This window comes from Canis aureus, chromosome 1 (assembly GCF_053574225.1).
Source record: "Canis aureus isolate CA01 chromosome 1, VMU_Caureus_v.1.0, whole genome shotgun sequence".
Classification (NCBI taxonomy): Eukaryota; Metazoa; Chordata; class Mammalia; order Carnivora; family Canidae; genus Canis; species Canis aureus.
The window spans coordinates 95,658,039-95,676,809 of record NC_135611.1 but is presented as its reverse complement, the minus strand read 5'-3'; the positions used below and the strand labels follow the sequence as shown (position 1 = coordinate 95,676,809).

The 18,771-nt window shown below is 36.1% G+C and overlaps 1 protein-coding gene and 1 long non-coding RNA gene across 14 annotated transcripts in view; one reads left to right on the top strand and one right to left on the bottom strand.

The window, feature by feature from the left end:
* The window catches only part of LOC144320873 (uncharacterized), an 83,649-nt gene that overhangs the window by 44,679 nt on the left and 20,199 nt on the right, over positions 1 to 18,771 (bottom strand). The gene's annotated exons all lie outside the window — the stretch shown is intronic.
* Positions 1 to 18,771, top strand: part of LOC144320828 (serine/threonine-protein kinase MRCK alpha-like) — a 66,010-nt gene that overhangs the window by 30,684 nt on the left and 16,555 nt on the right. For 8 of the 11 annotated variants that reach the window (XM_077909891.1, XM_077909814.1, XM_077909883.1 and 5 more), the window contains 4 exons: positions 2,933 to 3,016; positions 5,434 to 5,539; positions 7,085 to 7,221; positions 7,959 to 8,098. In XM_077909891.1, the coding sequence (XP_077766017.1) occupies positions 2,933 to 3,016; positions 5,434 to 5,539; positions 7,085 to 7,221; positions 7,959 to 8,098 (467 nt within the window). The remainder of the gene's footprint in view (positions 1 to 2,932; positions 3,017 to 5,433; positions 5,540 to 7,084; positions 7,222 to 7,958; positions 8,099 to 18,771) is intronic. The other 3 variants (XM_077909860.1, XM_077909825.1, XM_077909874.1) reach the window with 1 other exon arrangement.

The following is an 18,771-nucleotide window of genomic DNA, read 5'->3' as shown; positions in this document are numbered from 1 at the left end:
TCAATACTTACTATAAAGCTTATAAAGCTACAATAATCAAGGCAGTGTGGGTATTGGTAAAAGAAGAAACAAATAGATCAATGCGAGAGAAAGCCCAGAAACAGATCCACATAAATATCATCAAATGATCCTTGACCGAAGAGCAAAAGCAAAAGAGTGGAGCAAAGATAGTCTTTGAACAAATCATGCTGGAACAACAAGACATTCACCAGCAAAAGAATGAATCTAGACGAGATCTTACAGTCTTCACAAAAATAACTCAGAATGGATCACAGATCTAAATATACAATGCAAAACTTATAAAACTCATTGATGATATCATAGGAGAAAATCTAGATGACCTTAAGTTTGACAATTACTTTTTAGATACATTATCAAAAGATAACTGTACTCCCTTAAAATTAAAAACTTGCCTGTAAAAGACAAGGTCAGGAGAATGCAAAGACAATCTACAGACTGAGAGAAAATATTTGCTAAAGACAAATTTAAACTGTTATCCAAAAATATACAAAGAACTCTTAAAACTCAATAAAGAAACCAAATAACTCAATTAAAAATGAGCCAAAGACCTAAATAGGTACTTCAATAAAGAAGATACATGGATTACAAATAAGCATATGAGTCTATGGCCATACCACCCTGAACGTGCCCTATCTCATCTGATCTTGGAAGCTAAGCAGGGTCGGGCCTGGTTAGTACTTGGATGGGAGACAAATAAGCATATGAAAAGATGTTTCCTAACATTGGTCATCAGAGAAGTGCAAATTAAATCGACAATGAGACAATACACACCCATCAGAGTGGCCAAAATCTGGAACAGATTTTGACAACACCAAATGCCGGTGCAGCAACAGCGACTCTGATTGCTGGTGACAGTGCAAAATGGTGCAGCCACTTCACAAGATAGTCTGGCAGTTTCTTACAAATCTAAACATATTCTTACCATACTACCCTGCAACTGTACTCCTTGATATTTACATAAGGAAAACGAGAACTTAACTCCATATCAAATTATGTACATGGATGTTTACAGCAGCTTTATTCATAATCGTTACAACTTGGGAGCAACCAAGATGTCTTTCAGCAGGTGGATGGATAGATGGTCCATCCAGACAATGGAACATGATTCACTACTAGAAAGAAATGATTTATTAAGGTAGGAAAAGACATGAAGAGACCTTAAATTATTAATACGTAAGAGTTAATCTGAAAAGGCTATATATTGTATGATTCCAACCATATGGCATTTGAAAGAGGCAAATTATGGGTATAGTGAAAAGATCAGTGGTTGCCATGGTTTGGGGGAGAAGGGATGAATAGGTGAAGCACAGGATTTTCAAGGCTGTGAAAATACTCTGTATGATACCGTAGGGTGGATACATGCCTATTCATTTGTCTAAATGCACAGAATGTACAACACCAAGAGTGAACCCTAATGCAAACCATGGACTCTGAGTGAATATGATGTGTCAGTGTTTCACTGATCATACTTCTGGTGGGACATGTTGATAATTGGGGAGGCTATGCATGTGTGTGGGCAGGGAATATTTGGGAAATCTCTGTACTTTCCCCTGAATTTTTCTGTGAACCTTAAACTTCTGAAAAATTGTCTTAGTAAAACATAATCAGTTTCCAATTATTTACTGTTGTTATAGAGAAATGTGATTTTGTGTTAACCTTGTGTCATGTGATCTTACCAAACTTAGTAGTTCAAGATTTTTTTCCTTTGACATTCCTTGGAATTATCTAAGCAGACAATCATGTCATCCACAAACAGGGCAGTTTACTTTCTTATTAATATGTATACTTATCCTGTCCAATTCTCTCTGGCACACTGGCTAGGGTTCAGCTTGATGTTGAATAAAAGTGGTGGTGGTGGTCATTCTTGCTTTGTTTTCATTCTTAGGTGAAAGCAATTGGTTTTTCATCCTTAGTGGTAATGCTTGCCTCTGTTTTTTGTAGATGCCTTTTATCAGATTATGGAAGTCCTTTCTATTCCTAGTCTGTTGAGAGTCTTATCATGAATGGATGTTGAATTAGTCAAATCCTTTTGCAACAACTAATATGATGTGGTGTCTCTTCTTTAGCCTGAAGATAGCCTCTTACTAAGCAAAAGAAAACTAAAATAAGGGTAATTCATCAATACATGTATCTAAGATTTTTAAGAGGGAATCTTTGTTATATTCGTTTTTACAAATTCATATGAAAAAGGCTATTTAATGGGATACATAGTAAATAGCACAGTGAAACACGATCAACTTTTTAAAGTATCTTTGTAAATTCGGCAGATGTCCTGAGTCTCCTGCATTTACTACCAAACTTGTATGTTTTCTTCATGGTTATCTGCCAGCCTGAAAGGAGAGACATTCTTCAAGTCTGTAGAGTTACCTGCTTTGCTCAACCATTTAACATCTTCCTTACAACTAAACTGTATTCCCCAGTAACACCCACAAGCATCCAATTCTTCCTGTTTCAAGAAGTGTTTTCTATGAGTTCCCAGGAAAGAAATGTTTATTTGTGAGTACTCACAAAATCCATATTTACACTTATAAAACGGGCATTTCAAAGGTTTTTTTTGAGAATTGTGATCATGTGTCTACTTAATAAAAATCCCTTACAAAGATGATTAGTATTCTTTTAATGTAGTCTACATGCTATGATGTATTGTTTTAAAATAGCCAAACCATAATAAATTATATAAAACATACATATATTTTGTTTGTAGAATGTGAAGCGTATATCTAAATTACTTAATTACTTTTCAACACTGTAAGAATTTGAGTTTTACTATGTTTTTGCCTATTAACAAGTATAATTCTTTTGCCTTAATTGAGGAATTATTTAATTATTTAATTAATTTAATTTATTTAATTCTTATAATTTCGGTGATATCTGTAACTTGCCCTTGTTAATTTTCATTTCCTTGATTCAGATTGTAGATTCTGCTCATCTACCAGTTCACACACCAACAATAAAGAGAAAGGAATATCATAGTAGTATCCTTTTTCCAACTAAGGTACTTGATTTAATTATAAGCTTAGCAGGTTCCTTTCAAAATGAAAATAAATTGGTTTTGCTTTTATTGTCTTGGCATTTACTAAAATTTTTTTGCAGCTACATTCCTCAAACCTCCAACCAGATTTAAAAATTAACATAACAGAAAATTCCACTATAAAAATCTTCTTAAGGTTTGAATATAGCCAAGGCAGGGGTAAAACATTTAGTGACAATTTAAGAGGAATGTTTTTTCTATTAAATGGGCTTTGCTGTGTCTGTCAAGTCTCATTTAGAAATTATAAATGATGGTAAACTCATTAACTGAATTTTGCTCTGAAATTTCCTTAAGGGATCCATATCCTGAATCTCATAACTTACTCTCAGATAAATTCTAAATTCAGCCATAATTTAAATGTAAAACTGAAACCACATAACTACTAGATATGTACTAACGAATCTTATGCTTTTTTTTCGTATATTTTTTTATTGGAGTTCAATTTGCCAACATATTGTATTACCACCCAGCGCTCATCCCGTCAAGTGCCCCCCTCAGTGCCCATCACCCAGTCACCCTGTCTCCCCACCCCATCTTCCCTATCTCCCCTTCTACTACCCCTTGTTCGTTTCCCAGAGTTAGGAGTCTCTCATGAGAATCTTGTAATTTTGGAGGAGAGAAAGCCTTTAACTGTTTTTTGAATCAGATTAATGTACTGCTTGTTTAACAAATAATTTTAAATGACCAAAATATTCAAAGCATTTCTCTTTATTAGCATTAAGTAACCAGAGGCTGTAACAAATAGCAGTAAAAAGAAAATTCATAAATATAGTAAACCTGTTTTCGCAAACCAAACAGCAAATATTATCATAAATGATGAAACACTAAATCTTTTCAATTAAAACCAAGAATGGTATAGAATTATCCCATATCACCATTAGTATTCAGTAATTTCTAGGAAATGCAATAAAAATGAAAATAAAAGGACTGGAATAAACATTAGAACATAATCTTTCATAAGATTGATATGATTGTTTGCTCAGAACACCTAAGGGGCGGTTTTTTTTTTAAACCTACTGAAATTAATAAGGTAATTTGAACACAAGGTAAATATATAAAAATAACACGGGTTATCTCTGTTATATAATGAATACCTAGAAAACAAATAGAAAATATTTATATGCCAAAATCAACAAAAATACACATATGTTATAGAGAACTAAGACTAAAACACGATGCAGTGTTGTGTCAAGATTCATGTATTATTAGGCAGTATCCATTAGAATACCAAAAGTATTTTATTTTCTTCTTTCTTGTTTTCCTTCCTTTTTTTCCCTGGGGACTTGTGGTTAATCACAGTATATTAAAAAATACATACATCCTTGCTTTCTAATGAAAGCCAATAAAAGGAGAAAAAAGAAAAAGCAACTAAGTCAACATAACCTTAGAAGAAGAAAGCCTGGGTGAGGTTAGCAGAGCTGAGAAATGTGCATGTCGAATGATAGGGAGAGCATACCGAGGAGCCACGAGACATCGGTTCCTTGGAAGCCTGGAAGGACTCTGGGATTGGAGGCACCAGGTCTCCCAGGAGGTGAGGGTGATGTGCAGCTCTGCAAACAGAGACCTGATAGGGAATAGGTAGCCCAGTACATACACAGTGCCCACAGCAGGGCCTGCGATTCTCTGGAGAAGCCAGATTTTGTTAGGATTTACATACTGCTAACTTATGATAAAAGTAATTTTGAGGGCAAAGAGGTATAATCAAGAAATGGATAATCCACGGTGGGTTACCGATTTATTGCTAATTCTGTGACAGCAGTTGCAGCTTTCCTTGTTGGGGTTTCAGGTGTGAAATTTCAGGATGCCCTCCATCCCAGCCTGCTTCACTGGACCTTTCCAATTTATGTGTATCATTTTTTTTAAATTGATAGTAGAAAATGAAACACATGATGTATTAGAGAAAATTTTGAAATTATTCTCTTTCCAAAGAAGATATAAAAACCATGTTATTTTTTGCTTACCCCTCCCCATTAAAAGTATGTAAACAAAGGCAATTCTCACTCCATCCACTGATAAGGATTCATCCAAAGAATCTGTCAGTCAAGAAATCATCTTTCCAAGGTTCAAGATATATTGGGCCCCCCAAAAGCCAGGCTTGATTTATTTGGTTGCAAATGGTATTAATGAATGTGTGATCACCAATGAAATTAATTCTCCTCTTCCTCCTCCTCTTCCTCTTCTTGGTAATTTTTGGTATCTCTTGCTCAACATTTCCTAATTATGAAGTCGTGAGGGGGCAAGAATCCTACATTCTGGTGAGAAAATGCGGGAGCTGCATTTCTTTGTACATAAAATGATACTTCAGGCAAGGATTTGTGCCTAGAATCACCTCTTCAAAGTTATTTCACCTTCAGTACTTTTTTGGTCTCTTTGTTTTGTAGAATAAGAGCCACCAGTTTTTCCTTACGTCCTTCACCGCGCCCACCAAATGTCACCAGTGCACGTCTCTGATGGTGGGTCTGATAAGACAAGGCTGTGCCTGTGATGGTAAGACTCCAGGAACAGAGCTGTGGGGCCAGGACCAGGATCTTTATACTGACATGCCTTAGTTTGCAGGAGTGGCTGCGGCAAAGGATACAGATTGGGTGATTTTTAAACACAGAAGTGTACTTCTCACAGGCTGGAAGTGCAAGATGAGGGTGCCAGTGTGGTCAGGTTCTGGTGAGAGCTCCCTTCAGGGGAGCAGGCTGCTAACTTCGGGTTGTACCCTCACAAGGCCAAGGGGCCAGGGAGCATTAGTCCCACCCATGAGGGCTACACCCTCACGACCTCAGCAATCACCCCCACACACAAACCCCATCTCCTGATACCACCACATTGAGGGGTATGATTTCAACATATGAATTTTGGGGCTGACACAGACATTCAGCCCATTGTAATATGTCACTTGGCAAACATTCTGTTTTCTTTGAATTGTAGAAGCATGTCATGAAGTGATCCTTTTGCTAAAAATCTCTCTGCATCTGTTTCATATTGGAAAGATTGGACCCAAGGCCATTGGGAATGTTTGGGGGACCTTGGCAATGTGTAACTCCAAAGGACCTCACCCCCTTCAAGCCTGTGTGAATGTTGTTCCCAGAAGTCCTGTTGTATAGCCTGCAGGCAGGGCCACATCTATGAAGAAAAACGTAGACATATTTTGTTCTCTGTAGCACTAGTAGAGCATGAGGACCAAATTCACTAGTTTATGTGGCAGGAAAATGGAATGCTATCCATGAGTTGTAATTGCTTTATTCTACTCGGTAAATATTATTGCAAGGGAGCAATATGCTTTTGGAAGTACCAAACGGTGGATCACTGTGCCACAGACACTTCTCATTTAACAGACTCTGCCCTCTGGTCTCCTTAGCGAGTTCTGCTCAGTGCTCACTCTGGGACACAGTGCTGAGGGGTACAACTTTCCCACCCTTAGCACTGCCACAGTCGGAGCCACCTTAACCGTAAATGCAACCTATTGCATGAAACAAAATGGGATTTAAATTGGGGAATTAGGTACTTAAAATATACTTCCAGGGCTGCAGAGGCAGGTTCTGAGCTCTCTGTGCCCAGGAGTGTCTCCTGCTTCCAGCGTGGCCTGGTCTCTGCTGAGCTTGGGGCAGCTGCTATTGGGGTCATAAAGAGATGACAAAATTAGGAAGTGGCCACCAGCTGCTGCAGCTCCCAGAACCTGCTCCTTCTGCCAGGGATCAGGAAGGCCCCAGCGACTGGCCTGCAGGACATCACCCGCAAAATAGAGCAAGCTCCCACAGAATTGGGACACCACCACTGTGCCTGGGACCTCCCACCCTTCCATGCAGTGAAGTGCGTGGTCTGCATCCTGCACCTCTCCCAGCCTGGCTCAACTCTGTCTCACAGAAAGTCATCTTACTAGTGGAACTTCAATCAGGCACCCCCCATCAGTTGCAAGGGAGTATGGGAAATGTAGTTTTTATCATTCTGACCACTATGAGCACAGACAGAATTGAGGCAGAGGGTGATGGAGTAAAACCATCATATCTACTGCTATCATGTCTCTTTATTCCCTTCAAAAAGCATGTGGGTTCTCATGTCACACAACCTGTGTAGAGAAAGCTCCAAGAGCTTGTCCAGTACCTTCCCAGCAGAAGAGAGGCACCCTCTGTGTAGACGTGCAGGAAGGCATGGGAACAGCCTATGAAGGCCATGTCTGGGTAAGTGTCCATATTATGGGTTTAGATGAATTCTTGAAAAGTTGATTACTTACCTCGCACTGTGTGAGCAATTTGTAAAAAATATATATATATATGTATATAATTAAGATAAAATGTATATAAATATAAGTAAAATATAAAAATAAAATAAAATATATTAAAATTTTATATATTTATAACAGATTATAAAATAAATATAATATGCAATTGAATATATTTGTTCTATCCTGAGAAGATAGAGAACAAAATTTAGCTGTCACAAATGGAATATTTTTAAATGTCTCAAAGTATTCTATTTAAACATTACCTTGTGATGAACAAATGCTGAAATCTCCCCTAATGATGTAACTCTGAATCACAGTTAGCAATGACAAATTACATGAGACTAAAAGTGAAATGAACCTTTTGAGAAATATTAAAAATCTGAGTTGAATTTGAGTCATGGTATTATGAGATTTAAATTTAATGCTACCAGAGATGAACAAATTATTTGAATGAATTGCTAGTGTTAATTGAATGATAGCAAGCTTATTTTCACAAGAGATACTCAGTCTTGGAAGGAACTACCTTGTTTTTTAAAATTTCAATTATGTTACACACAGCTCTGTTCCACATCTTAAATAAGTGACATACTTATAACACATGTTTATTATTTCAATTTTATTTGTAATAATTGGATAGCATTATATTTCAGCTTCAATTGTTTTTATTTGCTTTAAAAAAATCAAAACTTAAAGATTCCAAAAAAAGCAGGGGTGAAGAAAGGATGGCAGAGAGCACTGGCTATAGTTTGTGACTTCAAGCTCTTCCTGTATAATATGGAAGAAGAAAAAGGTTCAAAACCCAATGTCGTCGTGAGTCAAGTGATTGACATGAGGTAAGCTTTGAGATAATGTTTTAATAATAAAAATGGGCATAAAAATGGCTTCTGATATTTTATTTAGATAGTGTCATCATTAAGATTTAACTTTATGTTAAAGTTCCTAATTTTCTCCATTGCCACGTAAACTTCATAATAGAAGACATTTTGCCTAAACTTTGCATCACCACCTCCACGGTATGGATTACATAATTCAGTGTGATATTTATAAGAGTCTTTTTGGCCAAAAGTTATTTTCTCTGTGTTTGTGTGTGTGTGTGTGTGTGTGTGTGTGTGTGTGCTGAGAAAAGCATCTCAAAACCAGACACTCTTTAGAGTGAGATGCAAGTCACACACCATTTTATTTTTTATTTATTTATTTTTATAAATTTATTTTTTATTGTTCAATTTGCCAACATATAGAATAACACTCAGTGCTCATTCCATCAAGTGCCCCCCTCAGTGCCTGTCACCTAGTCACTCCCACCCCCCGCCCACCTCCCCTTCCACCACCCCTAGTTCGTTTCCCAGAGTTAGGAGTCTCTCATGTTCTGTCTCCCTTTCTGATATTTCCCACTCATTTTTTCTCCTTTCCCCTTTATTCCCTTTCACTATTTTTTATATTCCCCAAATGAATGAGACCATATAATGTTTGTCCTTATCCGACTGACTTATTTCACTCAACATAATACCCTCCAGTTCCATCCATGTCGAAGCAAATGGTCACACACCATTTTAAATGTGCAATTCACTGGTTTTTAGTATGTTCACAAGGTTGTACAACCATCACCACAATCTAATTTTAGAACATTTTCCTCATGCCAAAAAGAAACCATATATGCATTAGCAGCCATTCTACATTCTTCCTCGCCCCAAGCCCCTGGCAACCACGAATCTATTTCTGTCTCTGTGGATTTGCCTACTCTGGTTATTTCATATAAATGGAATCATATGTGAAGTTTGTGATTGGCTTCCCTCACTGAGCATACTGTTTTCAAGCTTCCTCCATGTTGCTTGTATCCATATTTAATTACTTTCTATGGCTTATGTCCTTTATCAGGTTGAGGGAATTCCCTTCTATTTCTAGTTTGTTGAATGTTTTTATCTGGAAATGGTGTTGGATTCTGACAAGTGCTTTTGTGGTGTCTATTGCAGGAATCATATGATTTTTTCCCCTTTATTAACACGGTGTATTATTACACTGATTGATTTTTTTAAACATAGAGCCTACCTTACATTCTTGGGACAAATCCCCCTTGGCTTTAGTGTGAGAAAAATAGGAATACCCTTTTTTACATGCTGCTGGATTAGATTTGCTGGAATTTATTGAGGGATTTTTCCATCTGCATTAATATAGAATATTGGTCTATAGTTTTCTTTTATTAGATATTTTTGTCTGGTTTTGGCGTTAGAGTAAAAATGGCCTCAGAATGAGTTGGAAAGTATTCTTTCCCTTCTTATTTTTTTGGAAGAGTTTATGAAGGACTGGTATTAAATATGTTTGGTAGAATTCACTAATGAAACCATCTGGTCTTCAACTTTTATTTATGGTAAGTTTTTAAATTACTAACTCAATCTTCTATTTTTTTTATTGGAATTCAATTTGCTGATATATAGCAATAACACTCAGTGCTCATCCCTTCAAGTGCCCCCCTCAGTGCCTGTCACCCAGACACCCCAAGCCCCCAACCCGCCTCCCATTCCACCACCCCTTGTTTGTTTCCCAGAGTTAGGAGTCTCTCATGTGCTGTCACCCTCTCTGATATTTCCCACTCATTTTCTCATGTGCTTGTTGGCCATGTCTATGTCTTCTTTGGTGAAATTTCTGTTCATGTCTTTTGCCCATTTCATGATTGGATTGTTTCTTTGCTGTTGAGTTTAATAAGTTCTTTATAGATCTTGGATACTAGCCCTTTATCTGATACGTCGTTTGCAAATATCTTCTCCCATTCTGTAGGTTGTCTTTTAGTTTTGCTGACTGTTTCTTTTGTTGTGCAGAAGCTTTTTTAAGTCCCGATAATTCATTTTTGCTTTGGTTTCCCTTGCCTTCATGGATGTATCTTGCAAGAAGTTACTGTGGCCAAGTTCAAAAGGGTGTTGCCTGTGTTCTCCTCTAGGATTTTGATGGATTCTTGTTTCACATTTAGATCTTTCATCCATTTTGAGTTTATCTTTGTGTATGGTGTAAGGGAATGGTCTAGTTTCATTCTTCTGCACGTGGCTGTCCAATTTTCCCAGCACCATTTATTGAAGAGACTGTCCTTCTTCCAGTGGATAGTCTTTCCTGCTTTGTTGAGTATTAATTGACCATAGAGTTGAGGGCCCATTTCTGGGTTCTCTATTCTGTCCCATTGATCTATGTGTCTGTTTTTGTGACAGTACCACATGGTCTTGATGATCACAGCTTTGTAGTACAACCTGAAATCTGGCATTGTGATGCCCCCAGCTCTGGTTTTCTCTTTTAATATTCCCCTGGCTATTTGGGGTACTATCTCAATATTTTCTAGCTATAAGTCCATTCAGATTTTCTATGTCCTCCTGAGTTATCTTTAATACTTTGTGTTTTCTAGGAATTTTTCTCTTCTTTTAGATTTTCTAATTTTTTTGGCATGTGATTGTTCATAGTATTACCTTATACTTCTTTTAATATCTGAAAGGTCAGCTAGTTATCTTGCCTGTCTCATTTCTGATATTAGTAATTTGAATCTTCTCTCATTTCTTTCTTGGTGTAGGTAAAGGCTTGTCAATTTTGTTAGTATTTTTAAAGAACCGACTTTTGCTTTTCTTTGTCTTACTTTTCTATATTCTTTTTTATTAATTTCTACTCTATTCTTTGTTATTTCCTTTCTTCTGTTTATTCTGGGCTTAGTTTGCTCTTTGTTTTCTAGTTTACTTAGGTGGAAAGTTAGGTTATTGAGTTGAGATCTTCACCCAATTATTCCTTCTGCCCCCTTTCGTCTCTCCTCTTACTTTGGGATTCCCATGATGTGTATCTTATTACTTATGGTCTCCTACAGGTCTCTCAGGCTCTTTTCATTTTTCTTCATTCTTTCTTCTTTCTTTTCCTCAGATTGGATAATATTAATTAACCTGTCTTCAAGTTCAGTGATTTTGTCTTCTGCCTACCCAAATTTGTTTTTAAGCCCGGCTAGTGAATTTTTCATTTCAGTTATTTTATTCTTCAACTTCAGAATTTCTATTTGGTTCTTTTTTTAAAAAATAATTTCAAATTACTTATTGATATTTTCTACTTGGAGAGATATCATCATCCTCATTTCTTCAGTTCTTTAGACATGGTTCCCTTTAGGTCTTCAAACATATTTCAAATAAATTTTTGTCTAATAAATTAAACATCTGGATTTCCCGGGGAACAGTTTCTACTGGTCACACTTTCCCCACATATTGGTCACTTATATGTTTCTTTGCATATCTTATAATTTTTTTCTTAAAAATTGTACATTTCAAATAATGAAATTGGCAACTCTGGTCATCAGATTGCACTTCCTCTCCAGGACTTGTTGTTGCTTGTAATTGTTGTTTGTTTCTTTGGTGACTTTTCTGAACTGATCTGTAAAGTCTTTATTCTTTTTTATGTGTTGTCACTGAAGTCTCTACTTTGTTAGCTTAATGGTCAGTAATGACTGTGCAGAGATTTTTTTTAAGCATCTGGATCCAATGTATCTCCCTGTCTTTGTGTGCAAATTGGGGCACTCCTTTGGTACTCAGCCAGGCAGTTGACAACATTGTCGTAGCCTTTACTTTCTACTTGCGCAAGTCATCAAGAATAATGGAAGAAATAATAGCTGAAAACTTCCCAAATTTGATGTAAAACAATCTACACACCCAAGTCAGCAAGAAGACCTTATGGCCCTCTCAGGTCTTTCCTGAATATCGCATAGACCCAGGAATGTTCATAGCCCTACAGATGTGCATTGACATCTAGATTACTAGCAATATATATTTCAGAGCTTTTTCAAGACTCTATGGACATCTTAGTCCCTATGTTATCTTTTTAAGATTTTTGATTAATCTCGTTTTTTGTTTTTTTTTTCCCCCAATTGTTAAACACTGCCTAGGCAGCTGTGTAGTTAAGAGCTTTGTAGTTGTTTCTTCTAAGTGCCCCTTGGGGATGGATTTTCAAACTTGGAGAGCTCTAAGTTAAGTCAAATATACCAGTTTCTTCCTCATACCTCCTCCTCTTTCTGCCCCCCACCCCCCATGTCCACTGGCTTCTAGGATGCACTGTAAATGCAGGCTGCCATTTTTCAAGGCTACTGAGGAGCATGTGACAAGGGCAAGTTAAATTACCACAAAGCTCACGATCCCTACCAAGAGTTAGCTATTTTTCTTGAATAAATCCTCTTCAGATTGCCACAAATTTTGGTTATAGAGTTCTGAAAAAGTTGATTCTGATGAATGTTACCAGTTTTCTCTTTCTTTCTTTTTTTTTTTTTTTTTTTTTTATGAAGGAGAGAAACTTCAGAGACCCGTACTCTGCCATTTTTACAGATGTCTCTTTAAGTGTTTATTACTAAATAATACTGAATCAGTGAACTCGTAGCAAGTACATCTTGTTGAAAGAAATGTGTTGAAAATAATGTGTTCTCTCCTTCCCCCTGCCTGTTCTGAATCTTTTAAGCCCCTTTCCACATTCCTCTTAGCGTATCTGGGTATCTGTCCTTGGCCATTTGCTCTTCTTCCTCTGCACATACTCTAGGGGATCCCATCATTTCCTGTGGCTCCAGGAATCACCTACACCATGATGACATGTTCTGCCTGAACAATTTATCACAGATTATGTGGGTCTCCATATTCATCCTATCTTATTTTGATTCCTTACTCACAAACTCTGTTCTATATTCTTCACACTAGTTAATGTCACCCTTGTCAGAAATTTGATAGTACCTTGAATAACGGGCAACAGGAAACCAGATTATCTTGAAGGCGACTTTGAAAGATTAGTCTGGCAGTAGATTTTTTTTTTTTATAGGATACTGTGTGTGTTTGGTGTTAGGGATAGGAAATGAAAGCAGTGCTGGAGTCAAATTCAGCTTGCAATCGTCCATTCTTCAGATTGAGTGAGTGTCTGCACTAAGGTGATGGCTGTAGGAATTACAAAAGAAGAGATGAGTACAAGAAATACTACTAAGGTGATCTCACAGGACATGATGAGTGGGAGAAAAAGGAAAATGAAGAAAAGAATAACAATAATAGAGGGTACTGAGGTTTTAAGTCATCAAGAATAAGAAATGGGAAAAAAAGAATAAGAAATGGTAACAGCAGTAAAGTTATAATGGAGAATGATCATATTGGGAGAAAGATATAAATTAGTTTTAGATGTTGAAGAAATAGAAAATTATCAAGTGAGCCAGATCAAACAAATTTCTACTCTCAACCCAAATGGAGAAACAGGGGCTCAGGCTGCTGGGCTGGCTCAGTCAGAAGAGCCATGCGACTTGATCTCGGGGTTGTGAGTTTGAACTCCATACTGGGTGTAGAGATTATCAAAAATAATTTTTTTAAATGCAGTAATAGGGACTATATTTAACTGTACCTCTGAAACAGCCAAGAAACTTACTTAAAGTGCTGGACATCAAATAAGAAAAGGCAATGATCCCTGAAAAGTGGAAACAAATGAGGTGCTCTCTATATTTGCCTCAAGTTACTGCCTTGTGAGAGCTTCTAGTACATAAAACAGGAAGTGGAATACCAGGCGGAGCCAGGTAGACTCCTTGAGTTGAAGACATGGAGCTGAGAGAGAGAGAAAAATCTCCAGGGACCTACAGACTATCTCATTCAGAGAGTCAGTAGATTACTGATCAGTACATGCACATAAAGAAACTACCAGAGGCCAGTGAAAGAACCACCTGAAGGATGAGAAAGAAGAGTGCTTGCTTGTTCCAACCAGCTAGACTGGGAACCTCAAGATAATTGAATAATTCTATTATCTATTAAGTAACTGAATTTTAATTAAATATTATCCCACAAAGAGAATTCCAAGTCCAAACAGTTTCACCGAGGTATTTCTTTTTAGTTGAAAATCTAAGGAACACACAATACCAATTCTACATAAATTTTCCAGGAAATTGAGGAGCAGTTTCCTAACTCATACTATGGGACCTGCATTACCTTGATATGAAAGCCAGACAACACATTGCAGGAAAAATATAAACCTTTCTTCTCAAACTAATCCAGAAAATACAAGAGGAAGGAAAATTTCCAAATTCAATCTCTGAGGCCAGTAGCACCCTGATACCAAACCCAGATAAAGAGACACCCCCAAAAAAGAATTAGAGGCCAATATCTCTTATGAATATAGATGCAAAACTCTTCAACAAAATATTAGCAAACCAAATTCAATAATACATCAAAAAAATCATACACCACACATCAAGTAGGCTTTATGTCTGGGACACAATGGTGGTTCAGTATTCACAAAACAATCAAGAGGACATGTCACATCACTAACAGGATAAAAGCCATATGATCATTTCCATAGATGCAGAAAAAGCATTTGACAAAGTACAATGTCCATTCATGTTAAAAACACTCTGCAAAATAGGTCTAGAGGGAATATAGCTCAATTTAATAAAGGCCTTATATGGAAAACCCACAACCAACATTATACTCAAAAGTGAAAAACTGAGAGCTCCCCCAGGTTCAGGAACAAGACAAGGATGTCCACTCTCACCACTTTTGTTCCACACAGTACTGGAAGTCCTAGCCACAGCATTTAGACAACATAAAGAAATAAAAATTAATTGGTAAGGAAGAAGTGAAACTCTTGCTATTTGCACAAGACATGATATGGTATATAGAAAGCACTAAAGAGTCCACCAAAAAAACTGGTAGAATTGATAAATGAATTTGGTTAAGTCACAGGATACAAAATCAATGTACAGAAATCTGTTGCATAATAATGAAGCAGTTCATAATAATGAAGCAGTAGAAAGTGAAATTAAAAAATAATCCCATTTACAATTGCACCAAAGACAATAAAGTATCTAGGAATAAACTTAACCAAAGTAAAAGACCTATACCCTTAGAAAACACTGATGAAAGAAATTCAAGACAACGTGAAGAAATGGAAGGATATTCCATGCTTTTCGATCAAAGAAAAATATTGTTAAAATGCCTATACTCCCCAAAGCAATCTACAGATTTAATGCAATCCCTATCAAAATGCCAACAGCATTTTTCACAGAACTAGGACAATCTTACAATTTGTATGGAACCACAAAAGATCTTGAATAGCCAAAGCAATCTTGAAAAAGAAAAAAATTGGAATTATCACAATTCTAGATTTCAAGTTATATAAAAAAGTAATTAAAATAGTATGATACTCACATAAAAATAGGCACATAGATCAATAGAATAGAACAGAAATAAACCCATAATTATATACCCAACTTATCTTCAACAAAGAAGGAAAGAATATACAACAGGAAAAAGACAGTCTCTTCAACAAGTGGTGTTGAGAAAACTGGATAGCCACGTGCAAAAGAATGAAACTGGGCCACTTTCTTTCATCATCTGCAAAAATAAAATGTATTAAAGACTTCAATGAAAAAAAAAAAGACTTCAATGTTAGACCTGAAGCCATAAAAATCCTTGAAGAGACAATAATTTCTCTGACATCGGCTGTATTAACTCTTTTCTAGATACGTCTCCTGAGGCAAGGGAAATAAAAGCAAAAATAAACTGTTGGGATTACATCAAAAAAAGTTTCTGGATGGCAAAGGAAACAATCAACAAAACTAAAAGGCAATCTACTGAATAGAAGATATTTGCAAAGGGCACATCTGATAAAGGGTTGATATACATCAAATATATAAAGAACTGATACAAGTCAAAATAATCAAAATCAAATAATCCAATCAAAAGTGAGGAGAAGACATGAAAAGCCATTTCTCCAAAAACATACAGATGGCAAACAGTTATATGAAGAGATGCTCAGCATCCCTCATCATCAGGGAACTGCAAATCAAAACCACAATGAGGTATCACCTCACACCTGTCAGAATGGCTAAAATAAACAACACAAGAAACCACAAGTGTTGGTGAGGATATAGAGAAAAAGGAACTATCCTACATTGTTGGTGGGAGTGCTAACTGGTATAGGCACTGTGGAAAACAGAATGAAGCTTCCTCAAAAAGTTAAAAATAGAATTACCCTACAATCCAGTAATTGCACTACTGGGTATTTACCCCAAAACACTTATTCAAAGGGATACATGCACCCCTATGTTTACTGCAGTTTTAGTTACAATCACCAAACTATGGAAGCAGCCCAAGTGTCTATCGATAGGTGAATGGGTGAAGAAGATGTGGTACACACACACACACACACACACACACAATAGAATATTATTCAGCTATAAAAAAGAATGAAATCTTGCCATTTGCAACAACATGGATAGACTAGTGTATAACGTGATGCAAAATAAGTCAGAGAAAGACAAATACCATATAATTTCACTTATATGTGAAACGTATAAACAAAACAAATGAGCAAAGGAAAAGAGAGAGAAAGACAAATCAAGAAAAATACCCTTAACTATAGAGAACAAACTGATGGTTACCAGAGGGGAGATGGGTAGAAGGATGGGGGAACTAGGGGATGGGGATTAAAGAGTACACTTAATCACGATGAAATAAAATAAAATAACAAAAAAGCACAAACCAATATTCTTTGTGAACTTACTTGCAACAGTCTTTACAAAATGTTAGTAAATTGAATCCAATGTTATGAAAAATTATATTGCATGATGAACAAGTATGGTATTTCAGGAAACTTGGGTTAACAAAATTAATTTACTATGTTAACATATGAAAAAGATCATGTCAATAGATACAGTACACACATTTGACAAAATCAAATTTATTCTTGAACTCTTAGAAGGGAGCTTCCTCATCCTGATAAAGGGCATCTATGAAAATCCTGTTAATTCATAATTAGTGCAAAAAAAGAATGCTTTCTCTCTAAGATCAGAAGCAAGACAAGGATATTTGCTTTCACCTCACCCTGATTTATTTAACATTGTATTGAAAATCCTAGCCAGGGAAGAAAAAGAAATAAAATACATCCAGGTTGAAAAAAGGAAGTAGTGTTATTCTTAGACAAAAATGAACATCTATGAAGAAAATTCAAGGGGATCCCTGGGTGGCACAGCGGTTTAGTGCCTGCCTTTGGCCCAGGGCGTGATCCTGCAGACCCAGGATCGAATCCCACGTCAGGCTCCCGGTGCATGGAGCCTGCTTCTCCCTCTGCCTGTGTCTCTGCCTCTCTCTCTCTCTCTCTGTGTGACTATCATAAATAAATAAAAATTAAAAAAAATTCTATAAAAAAAAGAAAATTCAATGCAATCTACCATCTACCAAAAATCTATTATAACTAATATATGAATGTAGCCAGCTTGCAGGATATATAATCAATATGTAAAGATGAATTGCACTTCTTTACACTAGCGACAAGTAATCAGAAATTGAAATTAAGTAAGCAATATCATTTGTACTAGCATCAAAACGTATTAAAAGCTAGGCATCAATCTGACAAAAGATGTGCAAGACTTGTGCACTGAAACTATAAAATATTGATTAAAAAATTAACAAAGACCTAAGTAAATTGAGAGTGACTGGGTTCATGCACTGGAAAAGTCAGTATTTAAAAAATGTGAGTATTCCCAAAATTGATCTATGTTTTCAACACAATCTTAGTCAAAATCCCAGCAAGCTTCTTCATTGTTTACAGAAATTGACAAGTTAATTTAAAAATTCATAGGGAAATGAAAAAGAGAAGACACAAAACAACTTTGAAAAAAGAACAAATCCATAAATACATACACAAATATATACATATATATAAAATATTTATAATATACATACAAAATATATTTGCAAATATACAAAAATATACTTACACATATATATATATATATACACACACATAATATATTTGTATATATATTTCTGGATTTTCTATTCCACTAACAGACAGTTGATCCCAAACAACACAGGTTTGAACTGTGCAGGTCCACTTATATGCAAATTTTTTTGATAAATACACTGTACTATGTGTTTTCCTTTCCTTATGATTTTAATTACACTTTCCTTTCTCTAGCTTATTTTATTAAATAATATAGTATGTAATATATATAAAATAGAAAATATGTGTTAATCTACTTTTTTATGTTATCAGTAAAACTTCCAATCAACAGCAGGCTACTAGCAATTAAGCTCTTGGGGAGTTCAAAGTTATACATGGGAATGCATGGGTGGCTCAGTGGTTGAGCATCTACCTTCAGCTCAGGTAATGATCCTGGGGTCCTGGGATCAAGACCCACATCAGGCTCCTTGCAGGGAACCTGCCTCTCCTTCTGCCTATATCTCTGCTTATCTCTCTCTCATGAATAAATAAAATCTTTAAAAAAAGTTATATATGGATTTCTGACTGCATAGGCATGGTCAGTGCCCCTAGTCCCTACATTGTTCAAGGGTCAACCATATACAGTATTTTATACAAGTTATAAAGGCTATCAACAAATGGTACTGCAGTTTTAGATATACAAAAAAGATCAACTTTGATCCATACTTTTTTACCATATACAAAAATTAACTCAAAATAGATTATAAAAAAATAGAACCAAATGTAAAACCTAAAACTATAAAGTACTCAGAACTAAACACAGGAG